General features: G+C 35.3%; 1 protein-coding gene across 1 annotated transcript in view; it reads right to left on the reverse strand.

Moving 5' to 3' along the window:
* Window positions 1-21263, reverse strand: part of LOC129264560 (uncharacterized) — a 29547-nt gene extending 8284 nt beyond the window's left edge. Inside the window, exons 1-5 of the mRNA XM_064102512.1 lie at window positions 21055-21263; window positions 12668-12858; window positions 10481-10612; window positions 8446-8572; window positions 2312-2448 (exon numbers count right to left, since the gene is read on the reverse strand). Coding sequence (XP_063958582.1) covers window positions 2323-2448; window positions 8446-8572; window positions 10481-10612; window positions 12668-12858; window positions 21055-21153 — 675 coding nt within the window. The 5' untranslated portion in view covers window positions 21154-21263 and the 3' untranslated portion in view covers window positions 2312-2322. The remainder of the gene's footprint in view (window positions 1-2311; window positions 2449-8445; window positions 8573-10480; window positions 10613-12667; window positions 12859-21054) is intronic.
* Between the last annotated feature and the right edge of the window lie 1532 nt (window positions 21264-22795).

Below are 22795 nucleotides of genomic sequence, written 5' to 3' on the forward strand. Positions count from 1 at the left end.
TGAGCGCCCAGCTGAGGCGGATACCGGCGCTTTACAAGAATCCATCATCATCATCATCAAGATCTTGATGATTTGCAGGGCCGAATTCGACATCAGGTGGATGTTGTTTGTGCAATGATCCGGCAATGGTAAGACGAGCTGTCCAAGATATCCTTAATCTCTCCACACTACCGGTTTTGTGTGCAAAGGAGAGGAGGACATGTCGAAGGTGTGGGTGAACATTAAGACATTAACCTTTCTATCATTTCATTCCCAAAATTACTTTGAAAAACATTTTATTCTATCAAGTGCACACTTTACCCCCTTTACCAAAACTTGAAAAAGTGGTATCAGCACCTCTTGTCTTCAACATCAATTAATTTGGTCATGAGTGGCGCAGATAGTACAAATAGGGTATCAATGAGTAGCTGATGAGTTTCTCTTTCATATCCATGCAGAATAATTTCACAATATTAAACATGATCCAAATATCGGCCCTCTAGATTTGGATTACCTTTTTTCTGAAATGCACTGTATATATATATATATATATATGACAATTCCAATGCATTCTGATATCATGTTAATTGTAATGGAAGGAGGTTTCAGACATTATTATCACTACCAAAATCAATGGATTTAGTGATAACACTAAATACACATTATAAATCATCACTTTGACCTATAATACAGGCGGAGGCTGCAGCTTTTGTCTTTCCCTTAACGAGTCTGATGATGTTACATGTATGTGTAAGATGCAAAGGACTGCGCACTCCGGTCTTGCATTTAGTTCTTGATTTCTTTTAATTGACAAGGATTCAGTGCAGAATTTTTGTCAGTCAGTCCTAAGATATCGCCACTTGCAATAGGTAACGTCTTTAAAACCTCCACCTAGTGATCACAAGAAGAGATCAGCATAGACATTTTTGTGAATTTTTATCTATATCTGTGCATAAACAGAGTCCCAAGTGGTGATACATGATCATTTATAGATGTATAAATAATAATGTATTACCACTGTTGATTGCCTGCATCATCCATCACCATTAGCAATAATGTCTGAAAAGGAGAGACTACATATTATGGGTACAGCTAATTAATCTGTTATCGATTGAGACACGGAATTGCGAACTCTACCTGTACTGTATAATTACATCAATTGCATGTCTGTAGACAGCACAAGCTACATATTGGCCACCCAAGGACTCCTTGGTCCAACATAACAGTAATTTTGAGGAATAGGGGATTGACAAACTGAAAAGATTAAAGAATAAGGGAATAAAAAGACCCATGCAGTTGAGTCATCTTAATACCCTAGAGGGTTAATATAATATTGAAATATACATTACAACACCAACAACAACCCTTCAAGCAGGGACTCAGTTTTAAGGGGAGCACAGCAACAAGCTCTCCTTATTCAAGGGGAGCTTCATCGTTCGAGTACAAAATGGATGGAGGAATGTACACTGACCACAACTAAGGAGAAACAATCAGATGTACATGTACATGTATATGCAACATTTATCTTGACAATGAACTTTTAATTGTCATTCTTGTAATGTGTGTTATTGTTTAATACAATGTAATTGTGTAATTGTGTGTTCTTATTTGACTGAGAATGAGGTTTTCAAGGTTGGCTCCATGGCTCTAACAGTTTGATCATTAGCTAAACTCTTGTTCTACATATGTGATGTCAGAAAAGAGATTATACCTGGAAATATTATGTTGCCTGATTTCTAGTTTTTCTGCATTTATCATTTCATGTCACAAAAAAACCCAATTCACTGAGGCGAGTGATAAATCGCTCTACCAGAAATGGATTAAGGCGAGCAATAGCGAGCAATCGCTCTCGCTCACCTTAAAACTGATTCCCTGCTTCAAGATTATTACCTCATGTGTTTCTTATTAGAACATACATTTCAACATTACATCACAATACATCTTGATAGAAAATACTGACTGGTACTTATAAAGGAAAAAAGCTATGGAAATTCATTAGCAACCATAATCACCGACATTTGATGACATTTGTATGGAAAAAATTGTCTTTACAATTACAATACCACATAAAATAAAATGACAAAACCTTCCTTTCATTCTCAAATCCATTAGATCATTCAAAACTATGGGTGTTCTCAAAGCGTGAGGTGGTAGGTTAGTAAAGACTGGTTTAGGCAAGCAAAGGATACTGGTAGGTCAGGGTTAGGAATTCTACAGGCTCGGGAGCTACTTCATGTTGTTAATTGTTAGCACATGCATTATTTGCAGGCAACGTGCAGCCAACTGGGGGGGGGGGGGTGTGTGTCTCTGACCATGATCATAATAAACCTACTTTTAATATTTTTATGACAGCATGGGTCTGCGCTCTTCTGTATTCCCCACGGCTATAGTGTCTTTGTCCCGGAAGCGTCGGAAAATACTCATGAGAGTAATGACCATCCAAAAGAGGACTGAAAACCAGGATGCACCCTAAAAGCAATTGTAAAGACTATGTAAACTTATTCAATTGTAATACCACAACAATATCAACAAGGATTCAAAACCCATTGATTTGATTTTTTAAATGGAAGATTTTTTTTAATTAAAGGATGTAACTTGTTCAAAGCTATACTATTACTTAAATGGAAATTCAGAATAATGTGAAAGCTTGAAGTCTATTATCAGATATATGTTCAAGTTTTTTGCTTTATGTTTAAAAAATTTGTACAAGCTGACATCACCTACTTTACAGATTTATAAGGTTATGTGCATCCCATTCCCAATCATTATGTACTACACAAAATCTTTAAAGGGGAATCCAACCCAAATAAAAACTTGTTTTTGTAAGAAAAAGAATAATCAGACAAGTTGATAGGTGAAAGTTTGAACAATATTGGACAAACAACGAGAAAGTTATGATTTTTTTTAAGTTGTAAATATTGGTAATCACTATACCCATGGAGACTTCAAATTGGCCGCATATGGGATGTCATAGTGATGTAAGGCAAGGACTACTCTTCCATGTACTCCAATACATATTGTGGCTAAAATGTCATTTTCCCAAAAAAGTTTTATTTCAAATTATATTTTTCTTTCATGAGGACATAAAACAATATACTACCTGGATTATATTTAGATTACTGCCCCAGGGAAATGGGTACTTAGGAGAAAACCACACATCCCTGATAATAAAGTAAATGGCATATGGGAAAGTTGTCCTTGCCCCTTGTCATAATTTACTTACCCAGTTGCCAATTTGAAATCTACATACTATTAGTGATCTCAATTTAAAAGCAGCTATAACTTATTTCTTTCAAACTTTCGCCATTCTGTTTAATATATTTTTTCTCCTGCCCAACACAACATTTTATGGCAAAGGCTGGATTCCCCTTTAATGTAATACTAATAGCATTTACTTTTTATGTTAGTTTATTGAAGAAAAACTCTATTAGTTTTCAAATCAATTATGAGAGCACCACATGTGTTAAAGCATGCAAAAAAATGATATATTAATTTCATTATTATAGGTTCAAAGACTAATTTTGATTACTAAGACTTTGAAGAAAACTCTTCATACACAATTCCACCCAAATTAATGTGATCATGCCACTATAATACCCCACATAGAAAAGTTATTACTTTATTATTCTAATATTAATTTTAAAATAATTTTGAAATAATGAATTCACCTTTTGTTAGAGTGGCTACTGGCTATTAAAGGGATGGTCCGGGCTGAAAATATTTATATCTTAATGCATAGAATAGAATTCACTGAGCAAAATGCCGAAAATTTCATCAAAATCGGATAACAAATAATAAAGTTAATGAAGTTTAAAGTTTAGCAATATTTTGTGAAAACAGTCATCATGAATATTCATTAGGTGGGCTGATGATGTCACATGGATCTCCACTTTCCGTTTCCTTATGTTATTACATAAAATCATATTTTTTAAACATTTTTTTCATACTTGTGTGAATAATATGTCTGCCTTATAATGAAATAAGTTGCAGCAATAAATGTCTACCGGTAATGTACTAAATCAGTTGTCAATCCAATTTCTCTAGTTCTTGGAGGGAAAAAATTGAATAAACCTCATTTCATATAATAAAATACAAAAGAACAAGTGGGGATGTGACATCATCAGCCCACCTAATGAATATTCATAACGACTGTTTTCACAAAATATTGCTAAACTTTAAAATTCAATAACTTTGTTATTTGTTATCCGATTTTGATGAAATTTTCGGCATTTTGCTCAGTGAATTCTACTCTATTCATTAAAACTATAAATACTTTCAGCCAGGACCATCCCTTTAAAGATAAATACATGTACCAGTTGTGGTAACGATCTCAAAATGAGTTCAAACAGAATCCAATAGAATTACTACCAAAAAAATATGTGCCAAATGGCTCTGGAAGAAAATGTGCGATTGCTGAGAAATTAGCAAAATAAGCACAAAATTTCATCAAATGTCAGGTATTTTCACCAAGTACATGTAATATCAATATACTGTCCCACATGTTTATGCCTTTCTGTGTTAGTTAGTGATCATTAGAATTGTCGTTTTTTAGCAAAGGTTTCATGATTTCACAAAGATAAGTTCATCAGGGTGCTACATATTGCACTTGCCCGGGGCAAGTAAAAGTTAGAGTCAGGCAAGTGTTTTGAAGTAAAGACCAAAACTACTTGCACGAATTGGGCAAGCAAATTCTCACGATAGAATAACCAAAATTAGGGTCAATATCATATCATATTGACCCTAATTTTGGTCATGGCAGGAATGATAAAATCACTTTGGACAAAGAAATGCAATAACAAGGTAGATCAGTTCATGTCAAAAGAGAGAAAAAGGTAAATGGTTTACGGCATTATCCTGGTTTAAGCCACCACTCCATTCACTGCCGTTCATTTCGTCAGCGGCGGTGACTTCTTTCATCTCCCATTGACTTTGTACACAATGAGCGCGCACACACACTGACACACACGAGAAGAGAGGTGACTTATTTCAGGATAAGGCCTGGGTTACTTTAAATAACCGCAAAACTTTCCTTCAAAGAGGTAGGGCCTAAAACTTTTTTTCCAAGGATTTTTTTGGGCAAGTGAAATAGATTTTTGGGCAAGTATATTCCAACTATTTAAAGATTTACTTGCCCGACCGGGCAAGTGCTTCTAAAAAGTTATGTAGCACCCTGAGTTTATATTACATACCAGATGTAGATCAATGGTAATATTGTGACGACTAACCTTTATTTAAAAGACTTAGTCTTGAAATAATAATTTGCAGCAACTACTTTCTTGCATTTCAAAATTATGATCATACATCTACATGTACATGTATAGTAAATACATTGGTTTATTTAGCCATGTACTAGCCCCTGAACATGAATTGGTTAACAAAATTGTCTACATCCACTTAACTTACAGTACGATGAAGATGCTTGTCAATAATAAAAAAAAAGGGGGGGGGGGTCTCAACCATGTTTTCAATCAATAAATATGGGTAATTTCAGCAGATTGGGTCATACAGGTAGTTTAATGTTGACATGGTGTGAATTATTAAAACTATGAACTGTTGTTACACCAGACTCACCCATATTTTTAAAGTAGTTTTTCAACGTTTTTAATCACTTCTTTAAAAGAAAATTTGTTCATTTTTTGAGACAGCATGCACATGTTCTTTATAATGCACAATAAGAACATTCACATCAATAGGTTAAATACAAAAAATAAGAGGAATAAAAATATGACATAACATTTGACACTGGGCCGATGTTACGTCTAAATTATATTTTTGTCAATAATTTCGTGAAGTCTAACATGCCAGGCCCTAACTTGTCGGAATAATTCATTACATTTATGAGTACTTAATATACCATCAAGAAATCAGTTCATAGTTTTTATTGATCCATGTCATGTCACACTATTTTGTCATAACCTGGCAAAATGACCCATATATGATAATAATAATATGTCCATTCATATATAGCGCAGTTACTATACTCTACTGCGCTTTGATACTTGGTATCATATTATTACCCCATTATTACCCCAGCTGTAGCTGAGCCGCACTGAAGCGTTCAAGGAATAAATCCTACTGGGTACCCATTCACTTCACCTGGGTCGAGTGCAGCACAATGTGGATTAATTTCTTGCCGAAGGAAATTACGCCATGGCTGGGATTCAAACCCACGACCCTCTGTTTCGAAGTCTGGAGACTAATCCACTGGGCCACAATGCTCCACATATGCTAATGTTTTCAAACATGAAGACCCTCCCCCCCCAAAAAAAAAGAGTATTATCATTAATTTATACAAGCTTTAGCATGATGGTATGCATATGAGCTGGGGAAAGAGCAGCCAATATTATAGTACATGTGTAAATGTAGTAATGTACATGATGTTTAGTCATAATTATGTGAGATCAGCACAGCACATGCCACTGTTTACTATATAGTGCCAAGGGAAATTCAGGATATTTGGGGGAGGGGTAATCAAACAGTTATATTCTCAAACAATCCTCCATGATTTACAGGAAAGACATAAAGCCCAGCTAAAGCTTTGGCAATAGGGGTCAATAATGATCTAAAGCTCCAATCCTGCATACAAGGTACATAAAATGCACAGTAAATAATTCTTTGTGAAATTTGATTTATTAAATCTAGTGCCCTCTCTCAGTAAAGCTTTCATTTTCTTCAAAAGGGGCCTTTTGAACTGTATCTACAAATTTATTGATTGAATATCAGAAAAGCTAAAAAATTAAATAAAATCCCATTGTCAACTATTTCAGCCCATTCCAAGTAGAACGCCTCTGGCTATCTCGCCTAGCTGCATTACGCAAATCAATAGCAACAGTGCTGACTTTCAAAACAGCTTTTGAATAATTATTCACAAAAGAAAACACTCATATATATATATGCTTTTCACACTGTACTTTTTTCCCTTAACCCCAGGAAATTGGTGGGGCTAAGGGGGGGGGGGGCCTTAGCCCCACCAATTTCGCAGGGTTAAGCTTAGCCCACTTCGTTTTCACCCAACGTTTTAGCAAAGTAGGCTAGCACGGTAAATACTACGGTACTATCTGGCCCTGCAAAAAAGCAGGGTTAGCCGGCTTATTGTGGTGCTAGCACCACAAATGCGGTGCTAAGAGATGCAGTGTGAAACGAAACTGGGCTAAGGAAAAGTGGGGCTAAGCAAGAGCCAATCACAGAAGTCGAAATTGCACGTTAATCACGCTCTGTATGGTAAAATCATCGATATTCATGAGCTGTGGGATAGTCCGGGGTTCCGTGTGAATCCAAAAAAAGAGAGTATGGGGTAAAGGATAGTCCGGGGTTAAGGATAGTTAAGGAAATAAGGAAATGCAATGTGAAAAGCATATCATATGATATAAAATACTCTGTCCATTGACCCAACATGATCTTTGACCATACCATGTGACCTAAAGACGTGTGCAAAACATACTTGATAACCCTAATATGCCCATGGATGTTTCATGATGACATGTTATGATGACATTTCAAAAACTTAACCTTGGTTAAGATTTTAATATTGACGCCGCCGCCGTCAGAAAAGCGGCGCCTATAGTCTCGCTCTGCTGTGCAGGCGAGACAAAAATAAAGAAAAAAATCTGCAGATGTATCATGTTTCATTTTTATAGGGTACCCAATCAAAATGAATTTCATGTAAAGTTGCAAAATTTATCCAGCAAATAAATTTTTATTCCAAAAATATCCTCCACATCACAATTTTTCAAGGCTTACACATTCATATAATACAGTATATTAATAAACTGGAACGGAGATTTGCCCTTTTGGGGGATTTACCAAAACATTGAAAATGCATTAAGGAAAGCTTGATATAGAGGTGTATAATGAGTTCGAAAATTTGGGGTAGAGGGAAGGAATAGATGTAAAGTGGTGACACATTTATGATTAAAGAACTGGCAATGTTTGGTGCAACACTGATGTGGGGGCAGCTATATAAGTAGATGTAGAATTTATACATCTCCTCTCAATGCTAAAATGGGGGTTGGTAATTCATTAGGTGGTTAAAACTCTGTAATATTACCATGCACACTGATCATTAAGAATCAATATAAAATATGCAGGTCCTCTGTGACAGCAGTCATTTTAAAATGATATTATTGTCTGATGGAATATTTTCAGATACACTTTTCTGCCACTTCTAAGCTATTTAAACAAAAACAAGTTTCAATCTTTCTACTCATCTCTCTCAACTTTCCAACTACCAAGCATGGTTTGTTTTATACTGATATACTCTACACATTGCCATTCATCAAGCTATGTATGGAAAGCCTTTTTCATGGAGTAATCATTTGCAGGAGCTAGTGTCATACAAACAATGATGGAAACCACATTACAGCCAATACAATGGTGGTTAATGAACCGGTTTGCAAACAATGGAATCTTTTACCCCAACAACTTCCTACATAAATATCAAGCAATATCCAAACCAGAACAGCTCACCTGGCCCGTTGTGAAGAATCCAAAATACAGATCTCCACTGTATGGGTCATGCTGCTTGAACGTAATGTCCTTTTCTGAACAATGTCCGTGTATGTTCCAGTTGGAAATTTTGGAGCCTTTCGAACAACTGAAATTGATGAGAAAACAAATGCATGAGCTCTGACAACACAATATTGAATGATAAAGAATAATTTTGATAATGCTATCATGCACTTTTACTGGAGCTGTTCCATACATACATTTCATACTTATCTATGAAGTGTTTCATGAAGATTCTTGTCAGTTTATATTTTCATAGGCGTATTTGCTCTGAGCCAATCAGATACCAGGATTTCAGTAGCTTTTAACAGATCAGTCAGTCAGTGAAAGTACTGACTATCTGTTTTAATAATAAGAATATGCACCCAGGCACCAAATTTCTTTTAGTATTCTGCAGGCAATGGCCGGTGTACTTTTCATTTTGTGCTTTCTCATTCTTTTGTCACAGCACTTTTCATAATGCCTAGATCAATCACAGTGATTACATGTAATGCTCAATGTCATTGTATTGATCATATTGCTATCACATGAATGGTATCCTGGAAAAAAATGAAATTGAGAAAGGTAGAACTTTGTATTTCAATAAAACAAGACGATGTGATGGTGAAATATTCTTGAGATACCAATCTATAGAGGAAATGTCTCATGAGGATTTACCATACATGTACCTATTTGAGAATTTAAACTTTAAAAAGAGTAGAAATGTTTCATGCTTGTCATGTGACACTTGCACTTGACAGGAACCCACATCAAATCATACCATCTTAAGAACATTTATGCTCTATTTCCTCGAGATTGTAAGCTGTAGACATACTAAGGACATTCTTGAGTTGAAGGTTAAACAAATGATTCAGAGTGGGCAATACACTGTAAGATATTTCTAGGAGAGATAGGATCTGAATAAAAATACCTTTTGCAATTAAAGAATATTGGTTTTGGATAGTGAAGCTGTTTCACTTATCTGGCACATTAAGGCATACTATGTAAATCTATATATGTAAATTCTTCTACTGCCAAATCCAACCCCAACTAGGCCATTTTTCAAGGGGCAACAATAGGCAAATGTCTAAAGAAAACATACCAAAAAAGAGAGAAAAGGAAGAATTGGTATAAAATGTTTTTTGTCCTGTTCATTAAAAACAATGAATTAAAAGGATCTGTTTCACTCTTTGGCGAGTTCCTTTGAAAATATGACCTGCGACAATACATACTACATATTTTAGAATACAGTGCAGTTTATTTCCAACAATCAAAATCATGTAAAACTCCCTAAAAAAGTATGGTTGATCTTGTATAACGTATAATGTTTGATATTTTTGAAGCTACATCGTAAAACTATTGGTATTTGTGCAGTTTCAACTTTCAATGAGAGATTTCTGAAAAAGGCATACACTGTAGAGATCATCGAAATTTTCTGAATCATTGTTTTTCTACACAAATGCCCAGGGTATAGAGCAGATCACTTCAGGTTCCCGTTTCATAATAACAAGTTTACCATCAGCTAATCAGATTGAAGGATTTCAGTAGCTTTTAACGGTTATCGCAAATTCATTCAAGGTTTTATGAAACGGGCCCTACATGTAGATCACTTCTGGTCCTGGCCAAGTTACACGTAGCATCTGAGCTACCGAAATCACTTGCTCTTCCGGGCTTTAGTCTGTTACCCTTGCTCATAAGATGGCACCGGGATTTCTTTTCTCAGAAAAATGTAAGAATAAATAAAATTGCTATTTTCTGATAATTCACTTTCCTAAATGATCAAGATATGGACTACACCATGACAAATTATGACAGAACAAGTAATGAAACTTTGATTAATTTCCCATAAAAACTTTGAATTGACATTCTTTAATGAAAATGTACAAGGTAAAACAGGGTAAAATAATTAGATTTAATACATTCAGAGGAGGGGAGGGGGAGAAGAGCACTGGATAAAAAAAAAGGAAGAATATTAAGTGAGAACAGAATTTGTTAATGTTCTACATGATCTACTTACTCCTTTACATGTGGCCCTGCAGTGAGTCCATCACAAAACTGCTTAAAACCAACACTGACGATGCAAGATTCAACGAATAGGACCAATGTGAAAGCCACATTGATGATGATACTGGGAATTGTTAGAAATTTCCTATGTAGAAAACAAACATTTAACAAGTCAAGTGATGGTCTAAACAGCTATAAAAAAACTAAAAAAACACAGAATGATACAAACAAGGAAAATACATGTATGATACAAGGAAAATATGTCTACAAATTTCACTTTTAAAAAGGAAGGACAAGTATGTCATTACATGAAATCTAAATTTGAAAAGCTGATGAAATTTCCTAAAAAGTAAAATACAAATATAAGGATGAATGTTTTTTTGTTTTGGAGTATTTAACTGGCTCTGCAATTCTCCTCCTTCAATTTATTCTTCCCCTGGATTGATCATTTCTTGTTTCTCTGTGAAACTTTGCGTTTGTCTGCTAAACCATATTCGCCACTCAATTCTGTAATATTGCTATGTTTTTAAATCAAGGCCTTTCAAACACAAGTTTATCAAGTAGTTCTTGGCTACAAATACAAAGATTACATTACGGAATTTTCTTCCTATTCCCATTCCATTCTTAGTCAAGAGACCAAATTTTATTGGTAAAATTTATCCACATGTCCAATTTCATCTATAGGAGTCAGGAGTGCCCATTTTCATGCTTAAATGACACACACAAGGCTTTTTTTTATATCAAAAGAGTGCATAGTTTAATAATGAATGTTTTTAAAACCTTAAACATGATAGCAATACTTATCCCAAACTGATTATCCCCCCCCCCCGGAAGTTAATGAAATTAAGACAAAATAGATAAAAATATTACAGTAGAAATGACAACAAAACAAAATCCTAATTGATATTTGATAATAAAAAATTTATACATTTATCAAACAAGAAATTAAAAAATCTAAAATTGACAGCTCTAGTAAGAAAAAACATAGTTATATGTACAAATGAATTAGATAGGTAATCTACTTCCAAATAATAATGAGACAGTACCGTACAGAGAGCATACCCATTAATATGTTAACATGCTACTAGAGTAAACATCCTCGAGAGGTGTATTAGTCTATGTTTACATCCAAAGCAGTAGTCCAGATGATTCAACTGATGTAAATCTTGTTTATTTTCAAGTGATAATTCTCTTTTGAATTCCTTTTTACATGTAGTTATCATACACATGTTTTGAAGTTACATGCTGATATTCTTGGATATAAAAAAGTGCTGAATGCTGGTACTTGAAATTGTGGTGAACATACAGTACGAATTCCAGCATGAAATGCCTCATTTATTGTGAAAACTACAGCGTATAGGATGTTTCTTTAATAATCTTTGTAATTACTTAAAATAAAAAAGACACAATAATTATATAAAAAATCAACAACATCAATCAGTTCTTGCATGATACAGTATGCACATTACAACACTTTTTACATGTGACTCAATAGATCAAAGCTGTAGACTTGAGACATGTTTGGGGACTATTGATTAATGTTTGCAAATGTTCTCAAATGAAACAGGGACTCAAATTATGAGTTGAGCAATGAAAAGCTCTCCTAGATTTTCAAGGAGAATGATAGGGAAGCACTGCAAAAAAGCTCTTCATTGACATACATGTACAAGGAAGGTTTCTTGTCTGATTAGGAAGAAAGAAAGGAAGAAAAAAAGAAAGAAAGAAAAAAAGAAGGAAATAAATAAATAAAGAAAGAAAGAAAGAGAGAGAGAGAGAGAGAAAGACAGACAGAAAAAAGGAAAAGAAAAGACAGAAACAAGGAAATGAATTACGATAGGAACAAGAAAGGAAAAAGACAGAAAAGTAAGAAAGAGAAGAAACAAGAATGAAAGATAGATAGAAAGGGTGGATGGAAGAAAAGAAAACAAAGGAATAAAGAAGGGGGAAAAGAATGGAAAGATTGAAGGAAGGAAAGGAGTGAAAGAATGAACAATGGTGAGAGTGAAAGAAGAAGGAAAAACAGGACTCAAAAAAGGAAAGAAAAAAAAGAAATAAAGAAAAAAAAAGATGAGAACTAACAGAATAGACAGAAAGAAAAACGAGAGAGAAAGAAAAAAAGAGAAATAAAGAAATAACAAAAAAGAAAAAGAAAAGAAAGAAAGAGGAAGAAAGCAAAAACTATTTCTACTGATATACTCACAATCCTTCGATCTTGCCAATGATGACGAGAACATAGTAAATGCCAAACAAAATGGCATATAAAGAAGCAATAACTTCAATGCCAACTGCAAATGAACATGCCGTGTTGCTTCCCAGGTCTGTGAAACCCATTGCTGTATCATTACACCATTTGATTTCACTGTAGAGGATACACTGACTGCTAAAGGCATCCTGCAGAAAAAAAACAACAGGACACTTAAAATCTGCATTTTCTTTTACTTATTTTATTCATTTCTGTTTTGAAAATGTAACCTGTGGAACAAAGGATAACTAGAAATATGACTGGAGGTGATTGAAGAGTTTAAATCTGAAGAAAAGATGGTTAGATCTGTTCCTGACCTGTCCAATCATTACCATGATAATAGCACAAGAAAGTCTCAACTTTTCCAATGCAATAATCATTTGTTCTGATGAGATTTCTATTTTTTCCACATTAGATCTCCTAATTGGCTAACCTTTAGAATCCAATGTTATGTGATATAATGTATCGTATGTGTGATGCCTCGTTCTAACATTACAGTCAGTATCCATGCTCTCATAATCGATTACGACATTGTATTGTAAAGTTACTCCATTTGATTAAAAAAGCAGAGGCTGTAGGTTTGTCTAAAACTGAAAGGAATTTGTTCAATTTGAACCCTGATATGTTTGTTCCATTTTGGGGGGATTTGTATTTTTGTTTATAAATACATTCTACCAAAAGCTAATATAGTACAGGGCCTAATCCTGCCTATAACACAAGTGTTATACAAGTAGCTTTGTAATGAAAATTTGACTATCATAACAAAGCTCTAAAAGGTAGGCTAGACACCAATTTCTCCTCCTATTTAGTTTATATTAACCTGATTAGTTTCATGCCTAATGGAAGGCTACTCTCCAAGATACCTTGCACTTGTTTGTACTATTCACATGTCGCAAACAATGATTACAAACAAAGTACAGAAAACCATTTTGCACAGGCAGACTGTAAAATTAAACTTGTACAAATAGGAATACACTCATTCTGCATGTTTTATAAATTGACAATGAAAAAAAAATCTGACTTTTCTAAGCGAAATACTTGACAAAAGTTTATTAGGAATTGCAAGAAAAATTGCTAATGGTCAGGGCTCCATCTTGGCTTTTATTTTGTCATGGAAAAGGCCAAACAACCACAACATGCGTATGGTTTCAACTGCCTGGCTGGTGATCGGCTCAATGGCAATGATTACTCAACTGTTTATCATAGCAGAAGCTATGATGATTGTGGAACTACAGGCAAACTTAAAAATTTCGGTTCAATGCTAGCATGTAATAGGGTTCTCTATTGATTTTAATATCTTTGGCAGGAAATGGGTTTCTAGAGATAGACCTTGCTGATGAATTAGATCAGAATGCAATTACTTTTTGTGACAATATGCAATTCCTATCAAAATATCCTTGACTGGCAAGAAGTTGACCTAGAAATAAATTTTTAAATGCCTGTTAATCGAGGCATCTGTTCAGCTCACCAACTCAATTTAATTTCGAATTCTGTTTTAATGTGTACTGTCAATTATTATGATACTGATTTACTGGTGATTATGATAATGGCGGACTTTGTGATGAATGATAATGATAGTGAAACTGAAATGAATGACGATGATGATGAGTGATGGCTAGTGAAAATGATTTTAAATGATTATCAAGATTGGTGAAGATGATATCGATGAATGATGATGAGAATTATGAAAGAATGATAATTATCAATTGAAAATCTCTTTCATGAATTAATATTTAATATATAAATTACAAAACACACATTTTCCTTTATTTCAGTTTAAATGGCATATCCACTATAAATTTTGATATCCATCATCACGTAAACAACAATACTTAAAAGGCGGTAACGTGCCAGAAAGGTTTATGATGTGCGCCCGCCGAGTATGTGGTCGGTTGTGAATCAACGTGATTTGCAGTAAAACTTACTGGTGATGAATGTAAGTGATTAGTTACTGTTACTGTGATTAAATCTTGTCTTGAATCTTTGTTAGAAGTGTGATTATGTTTCAGAAGTTGAGAAATGAGAAGCTTGGCTATAATTTGGGGAATGGGGAGAAACCCGACATGAAAATGAAAATATTCCAAGTACGATCCCATTTGAAGGTGTAGCGAGTGTAATGTGACCAAATATATATCGGACGATTCACTCCAGACACGTCCAGACAGGACAGCACGTGCGTGAGCTGAATGATGTAGGCCTATCTGGTTTTAGACTTTTAATAATAGTAGACTCGCACTTACACTCGCCTCGGTCAAATTCATTGCATCTTATTTCATTCGATCGGAACTAAAAAATAAACACACATACTATCGCAACCATTAAATGGATCGTAACTAGGCCCGACTTGTATAACTCAAATAATAGTCATTTACTAATAGCTTACACAGTCATACGATCTACATTTGTAGCCGTAGCCTCACGCTAATACCTTGGTCACATTTGCTCTACGGCGGCCGTACGGCGAGTCAAAAACAGCCGTTTTATTAATTTTAATTCAAACCACCTAGATACATAGTTGGACAAAAAATGTTAAAACGGCTGTTCTCGACTCACCGTACGGCCGCCGTAGAACAAATGTGACCAAGGTATAACTCAGATTCGACCCAAAATATTCAGCTTCTCGTAATTTCGTGGTTTTTCAGAAATATTTTAATTAGCGCACACTCTTTCCATCATCTGAGAGGTTCAAAACTCAAATATAACTGAAAATCTTAAATATAACTCAAATAAGTGCAAATGGATATTATTTTTTATATTTCAGGGTAAAATTTCGGATACCCGTCCGCCATCCGGTTTTCAGTGTCGGATATCCGAATATTGAAATATCCGTTTCAAGTCAGGCCTTTTATATACCTTTCGTTATGAAATCCCATTCTCCAAAATGAAATATAAATGACATATTATTTAGACAATGGCGGAAAGGAAAATAAAACAGAATAGAAGTCGTAAATATCTCAGATTACTTAACGGACAACCAGGAACGTTTTAAAATTGTTCTGAGGTGCTAACAAGTAAAAAATATTTTATATACCTTTCGTTATGAAATCCCGTTCTCCAAAAATAAATATAAATGACATATTATTCAGACAATGGCAGAAAGGAAAATAAAACAGAATAGAAGTTGTAAATATCTCAGATTACTAAACGGACAACCAGGAACGTTTTAAAATTGTTCTGAGGTGCTAACGAGTAAAAATATATTTTATATACCTTTCGTTATGGAATCCTGTTCTCGAACAGAAGTCACAAACATCTCAGATTAATCAACGAGTGATTGGGAATGTTTTAGAATTGTTTTCGTGTATTAATGGCTTAGAATTAGTTTTATATACATTTCGTTATGATATCCTTTTCTTCTCTGATTTGTTTGGCTCTCGTACAAATGATTAGCCTCAGTGTTTTTTACCATAGGTCAGATAAGGACAGCTTGTCCCTCAGGAGTGTCGTAGGTTACATTATTTACAGTCGATCAAGTTATCTTAACAAGTGGATCCCCAGGCTCGATGTGGCAAGTGAGTTACGAGGGTCGTAAAACTTTTTTAAAAATCCTTCTGACCAGTGAGTGGCACATGTTTGCGCTGTGTAAATGATCCACTTATTACGTAGTCCTTCTACATAAAAGAAGATACGCTATATAGAACCCCTAGAACAAGTGGATGTGTTGAGCAAAATTTGTGATTGTTACACACTGAAGTCAGTGTGTTGTAATTTGTGTGTGGATTGTGTGAGCAGTTTGGTCAACTTGATATGCTGAATTGGTAGATGATTACACGCCCCCCCCCCCCAACAAAAATATATTGTACCGCTTTCCAACTCCATATGTCCCTCCTTTCTGCATCAGTTCATCTGACTTTCCTTGAATCAGAACAATATGCAGCCATTCTCCATGCTGGTCTGAGTGGTCTCTCCTCCATTCCCTCTTTTGTCCATGCTTATTCCCCTATTATTTTCCTTTATATCTGTTCTAACAAGTTGTACTTCGTTTTAATAGAGTTTGGAACAAGATACCAAATTTAATTAGATTGGATATATCGAATTGAATAATATATTAAGCATGAGATATTTTGCCACTTTTTATCTTATTTCTTTAAATCTGTTTTCAATTCACATGCTATATATATATTTTTTTATATCCTTGTATAATTTATACTTTATTTCAGAGTTATCCCCTTGTTTATATCTTCCATATTGAGAAAATTACGTTCCAGCTTTCATCATTCTTTTGGACCAAGTATAATAATAAAGAAGAAGTTTGCTTGCTATTCTTAAATTGGAGGCTTGCCTTATTGTCAAGAAATCAATGATAGCACGATATGATTGCTGTGTTAGTAATAAAAGTACCAGTCGTGGTTCAAATTCAATTATGGACATTTTCCAGTCATATTTAATGCAATCGTTAGTTTAATCCAACTATTCCTTATTTTAAATATATTTTACTGAAGAATATGCATTTGGCAAGGCAGTTTGACATTTTAGAATCCACTGAAAACGTAGACTAGCCCCTTTCACGGACTTTGAACCCTCCTCCCATCCCTTAACTTTTGTTTACAGAAAGTACAAATTGCGCAATCTTTGATCGAGAAGCACATGGTCATCAGAAATCTGATACTTCTGTTGTCTGGAGTTTTCAATTGAGTTGGGAGGTGTGTGGGGGAAAACGGGGAAAATACTGTCAGAGCAAATACGCGAAGGCGAGACAAAGCTTATTTGACTTTGAAGGAATATTGCTTAGATATCGAGGTTTTCTAGAGCATTCATGATGATGTATTTTGGAATTTATTCAATGTTGGCCCGTTTTGGCGTAACTGTGAGACATGAAATATAGTGGCATTCATGACCTATCATTTCTAATGCCTAACTTTGGTAAAAACCTTTTCAACTTATTTAATACATTGTATTTTCTGTCAAACACTTATAAATGTAGGATATTTGTATAACTTTTACCTTTGCTTGAAAAAAAATCACAATTATCCAACACTCAAAACTTTGTCACTCCAATAATTGTAAACAAAGGCATATCTTTCAGTTTCAAGATTGATTTGACAATTCGTGCAGGTAAAAAAAAATACCAAAACCTCACCTCAACCCAAATATTACACATTCATAAATCAGCTCAAATAACATTCAACCACCGAATACCATTTACCACTATACACTAAAAATTGCAAACATCGACTTTCTTTGTATTACACTTTAGAAAAAAATTAGGAAGAAATTATATACGTGACCTGTGTTCTACCCTGTAAAAGCCAACTGCATGTATAAATGAAGTCGGCGTTTTCTATTTTGTGAATGTTCAGAATTCATTACCGTCACGGGGACCATCAAAGAAAGAGAAATTAAAGATTAGCGACACAACAAATTTTAATCAATTTAAGGTGACAGGTGCCCTAAAAAAAAAAAATTTTAATGATTTTAATTTTTTTGTCTCCTTTGCTAGTTTTATGTGTGTACTTCATCATGCAACTTGTTTTATCTCAATATTCTACCTCTTTTTTTAAATAAGAGGGGGGTTAAAACATATTTTTTCATAAAATTCTCAAACCGGAAGTAGTATTTTACACACCGGAAGTGATTAAATCTGTCCCCAAAACCTTTGATACTGCCTTTAAAAAAATCAGAAAATCCCCAGATTTTTTTGGCTGAAGCCCCAGATATTCCATGTAGCAAAGTGGACTACCACCCTCTGTTGGCCAAATAGGGAGAGCTACTGTATTGCACAATATGGCAGCGACTTCAAGTTACATACACTATGTGACAGACATGGCGCGTTACAAATGTCCGTTATTATTAGTATTATAGCCCTTTCTTTATCGTGATATTATACAAAATTTCAGTTTTTTAAATGAAAAATGTAATAACTTGAGTTCTAATCATTGGATTTGCATGAAATTTTGTAGAATTGTGTATCTTGAAGAGTACAACAAAATAATGATAGTTTTTGTGCATGGTACCCCCACAGGTGGAGTTGTGTATAAAAGTCCTTTCTGAATTTCTCATTATCTGACTGCTTGTTTAATCCATAATTTTTACAATTCTACTATGAATATTTCTTAAAGCCATCATAAATTCATCACAAAGAAGTCAGAGAATTAAATTAATCCATCAAAACTTAAATTACACTCTATGCTGTGAAGTTATAACCATAGAAAGTTCATATAGAGAAAAATCATGATTTTTAAAGTCATGACTTTGAATGACCATATTTTGCTTATGCCTGAAGCTAATATGCCACAGTGCAAATTTTTGTGTAGATCAGCTCATAAGCTTTCCAAAACTATATAGTTTGTTGGGGTACAGGTACTAAGTAAGAATCCTATGCTTGATTATATACCCGTAGTCGTTTCCGCACGGTAATAGGGCACCTGTCACCTTAAGTCATTACTAAAAAAAAAAAGATACTGGCCCAAAATCACCAATTTTGAGGATAACTGGAGGATGGAAACTGCGGTGGAAATTACGCAAACAACAATCGAAGTGCGAATTTTTCCTATCGAACAGTCTAGATTCAAGTCGCCGGCGCATAATAGGAAATTGTACCAAAAATCAACAGGTTGCATGCCACGTATAATCGCTGATGGCGCTACATCATAAAATAACGCTGAACAGCGAAAAAAATGCGGAGCGCCTAGAACGCAGCCAGCAGTACCGTATGGGTACTAGTATTCAACCCGGCATAATTCAAAGATTTTTGACATATTCCCCAAAATATTTAGAAATAGGGAATTTATCCTAATTTCATACCTTTGTTATTTCCAGGGTAATCTGTTGTCGATATTTTCTTTGTCAATCTGTCGACTGTATGCGCGGAGGATCGAATTATGCGGCGATGGCCTTTTGCACTGAATGGTACTAGTATTCAACCTAGTGAGGATTGATAGCAAAATCTCAAAAGGGTTTAGATTGCTAAATTAGATATAGATCTATGTAAGTCTCTGGCTTTGATTAATTCCCTGTTTGGTCTCATCTCAAATGGTCTAGTCCATAGTCGGATGGGACAAGGGCAGATTGAGAGACAGGGCCATCTTTCATCGCTTGGTTGAATACTAGTGCCGACGGGTTGAATACTAGTACCAAAATCCGTCGCCGTATAATTCGATCGCCCGCGCACACAGTCAACTGGTTGAAGAAAAAAATAACGGAAAAAGAATAACCAGCATTTGCTCTTGGAAATAAGACGGGTCTGAAATTCAGGTAAATTCTATATTTCTATATATTTGAGGAAACTCTCCAAAAGGGTTGAATACTAGTGCCCTTACGGTACAGCTGATCTGACGTAAACGACGTAAACAAGCAAGTTTATTAAATAATATCGCGCGCCCTCTCTGTGCGTATAGAGAGAACCAGCTAATCGGGGCCTAGACAGCTGGCAGCCGTCTGTTTCGAGGAGTTTTTTAACATTTTTATATTTTTTAAATTTCTCCTCGTACACAGACGGCTCGCTATCGTGCAGCCACCATTAGGGGACTTGCAATGCAAAATCCCCCCGTCGGGGCTCTTCAATTTTTGTCTTTAATGAATAAAATTTTTGAAAATTAACGCGACCAAAATGCAAATTAATATTCCCTCTTGGCATTAATTGCCAAAAAACAGAGAAAAATCAAGTTAAAAGGAACAAAAACAGTGACTTACCTCGGCTGTCGCGCAAATTCACTTCCCCGTTTTATCCGCTCTTAAGTACATAAACATATGGCCATTGAGTCCCCTGTACAGATCGCGCTAGAACTTCGGTCTCTGTATTTGGTGAGTGAAGCCAACGGAGTTCAGCTGAACAACCAACATAACAACAGAGACTGAAGCTTTTGGTCTAATCGGGGCCATGCCTGCTTCGACATCAAGAAAAATCATCGATATAAAGTACCAGAAAGACAGAGAGGAATTGAAATTGGCTTCATATCGTTCGGTAAGTTTCATATCCAAAAGACCAAAGCTTACTTCATGTAAAATGTAGATAAATTTCAAATTTTTAAATAAGAATAAAAAACTTATTACAAGTGCCGTTCCAGCGGTTATCCTGTGCACGGCGGCGGTAATGTACCCATAGGTGGGCGTGGCGCAATTTTTTTTTTGGCGTGGCGCTTCATCGATGAAATGATTTACGCGTGGCGCTAAATCTCCAAAACTTAATGGCAGCGAGGACCTTGAATTAGAGTCCTCAAGGCTACAGCTCACGCGTACACGCTACCGGTACGGGACCCCGGGGCGCCGCGGCTCAGCTCCGGCTGGTCGCAAGTGCAATCCCCATGCCATGGCATTGGAGCGGCGGTTCAGCAGTGCACAGCCACAGAGACAGAGATCCGCCCCCATTCCCAGATCCGCCAAGATATATATTTTCGAAAACTTACTCTTGAAATTCCAACTGTTATAGCTGCGACGAGTCCTGTTATACCAACCACAAAGTACATTGTAGTCTCTGTAATTGCTAACAAGCCCTGAATAGCCATTTTGACAACCAAATTAGAAGGCGTTCACAGAGAAATACGGTAAATACCCAGAGAAATAGACGACCAGTAGCAGCTATCGCCGAAAATATAAATATAGCTTTGCCGTTTATGGTGTCACCTGAACGTCCAATCGTTAAAGAAAAAAAAAATGTCAACATATTTTTTTTTTTTCACTTGCAAATCTTCACTCCACAGTGAAAACGTGATGACACATGCACTATGATGATTTTCCTTGGGACTATACACATGCCTCTCAGGAAATAGTGTCATTCTTTTTGCATGATATGCCATAAATTTATTGATAAATAACAGAGGTGATAATTCTATACCAAATGTATAAATGATCTCAAATGTAGATTGTCAGATAAAAATTCACAAAACCAAAGTCCTCGATACCAATACTCCATGTTTCATATGCTTAATCATGCACAATATCAACAAAATAGTTTTGATGGGACAGGTCCATCATATAGTTTGTTAAAGGTGAAGTCCACCCCAGAAAAATGTTGATTTGAATAAATAGAGAAAAATCAGACTAGCATAACGCTGAAAATTTCATCAAAATCGGATGTAAATTAAGAAAGTTTTGACATTTTAAAGTTTCACTTGTCACAAAACAGTGATATGGACAACTCAGTGACATGCAAATAAGATGGTCAATGATGTCCGTCACCACTGGCGTACCTAGGATTTTCCAGAAGGGGGGCACATTTTTTGGAGGATATTTCGTCCGCGAAAAAATTTGACAAGCAAAAAAAAAAAAAAAAGGTCTTCAGCAACCACAAATAAAGAATTTCTTCCCACAAAAAAATTTAACAAGCAAAAAAATAAAAAATCAATTTGGCTTCTAAAAGGGGGGAGGCACGTCCCCTGTGTGACTCGTCAGGGGGGGGGGCAGTCTGCCCCCCTTAGGTACTTTTGTCACTCACTATTTCTTTCATTTTTTATTGTTTGAATTATACAATATTTCATTTCTTACAGATTTGACAATAGGTACCAACTTGACTGAATCATATAGTTTTAAGAGATGCTAGTTCCACATGTTCATGGAGGAATCAATTGTTGTTTCACTTGACAAAGAGGAGAAAATTAGAATATTTCATATTTCATGCAATAGAATACAAAAGAAATAGTGAGTGGATGACATCATCAGTCTCCTCATTTGCATACTAACAAGGATGTGCGTAGAACTGTTTTGTGAAATTAAGCAAAACTTTAAAATGTCATAACTTTCTTATTTTACATCCAATCATGATGAAGTTTTCAGTCTTTTGCTTGTAGGATTTTTCTCTTTTTATTCAAATCAACTTTTTGTTGGAGTGGACTTGTCCTTTAAGCCTACCACAGGCTGAATGGAATCGTTCATTTATGCCATTATGTGTCATGCCAAAATAGGCATGAAAATTATATTTGGAACTTGTGCTAGTCAAGACCTTGGCAAAAACTTTGAACGTATGAACATTGGTCTGTGCGTGCATGCAGTCGATAGCCTAAATAGGAAGTGAAATGATTTGGCAATCCATATGCGTGACTAATAAAGAGGAAAAATAAATAATGGTTCTTGTGTTAAAACTACTTGTTGATATGGGTCTCATAGATGTTGTACCCCCTCCCCCCATCACATAATTTATGCCTTGTCTAG

This window comes from Lytechinus pictus, chromosome 7 (genome assembly GCF_037042905.1).
Source record: "Lytechinus pictus isolate F3 Inbred chromosome 7, Lp3.0, whole genome shotgun sequence".
Classification (NCBI taxonomy): domain Eukaryota; kingdom Metazoa; phylum Echinodermata; class Echinoidea; order Temnopleuroida; family Toxopneustidae; genus Lytechinus; species Lytechinus pictus.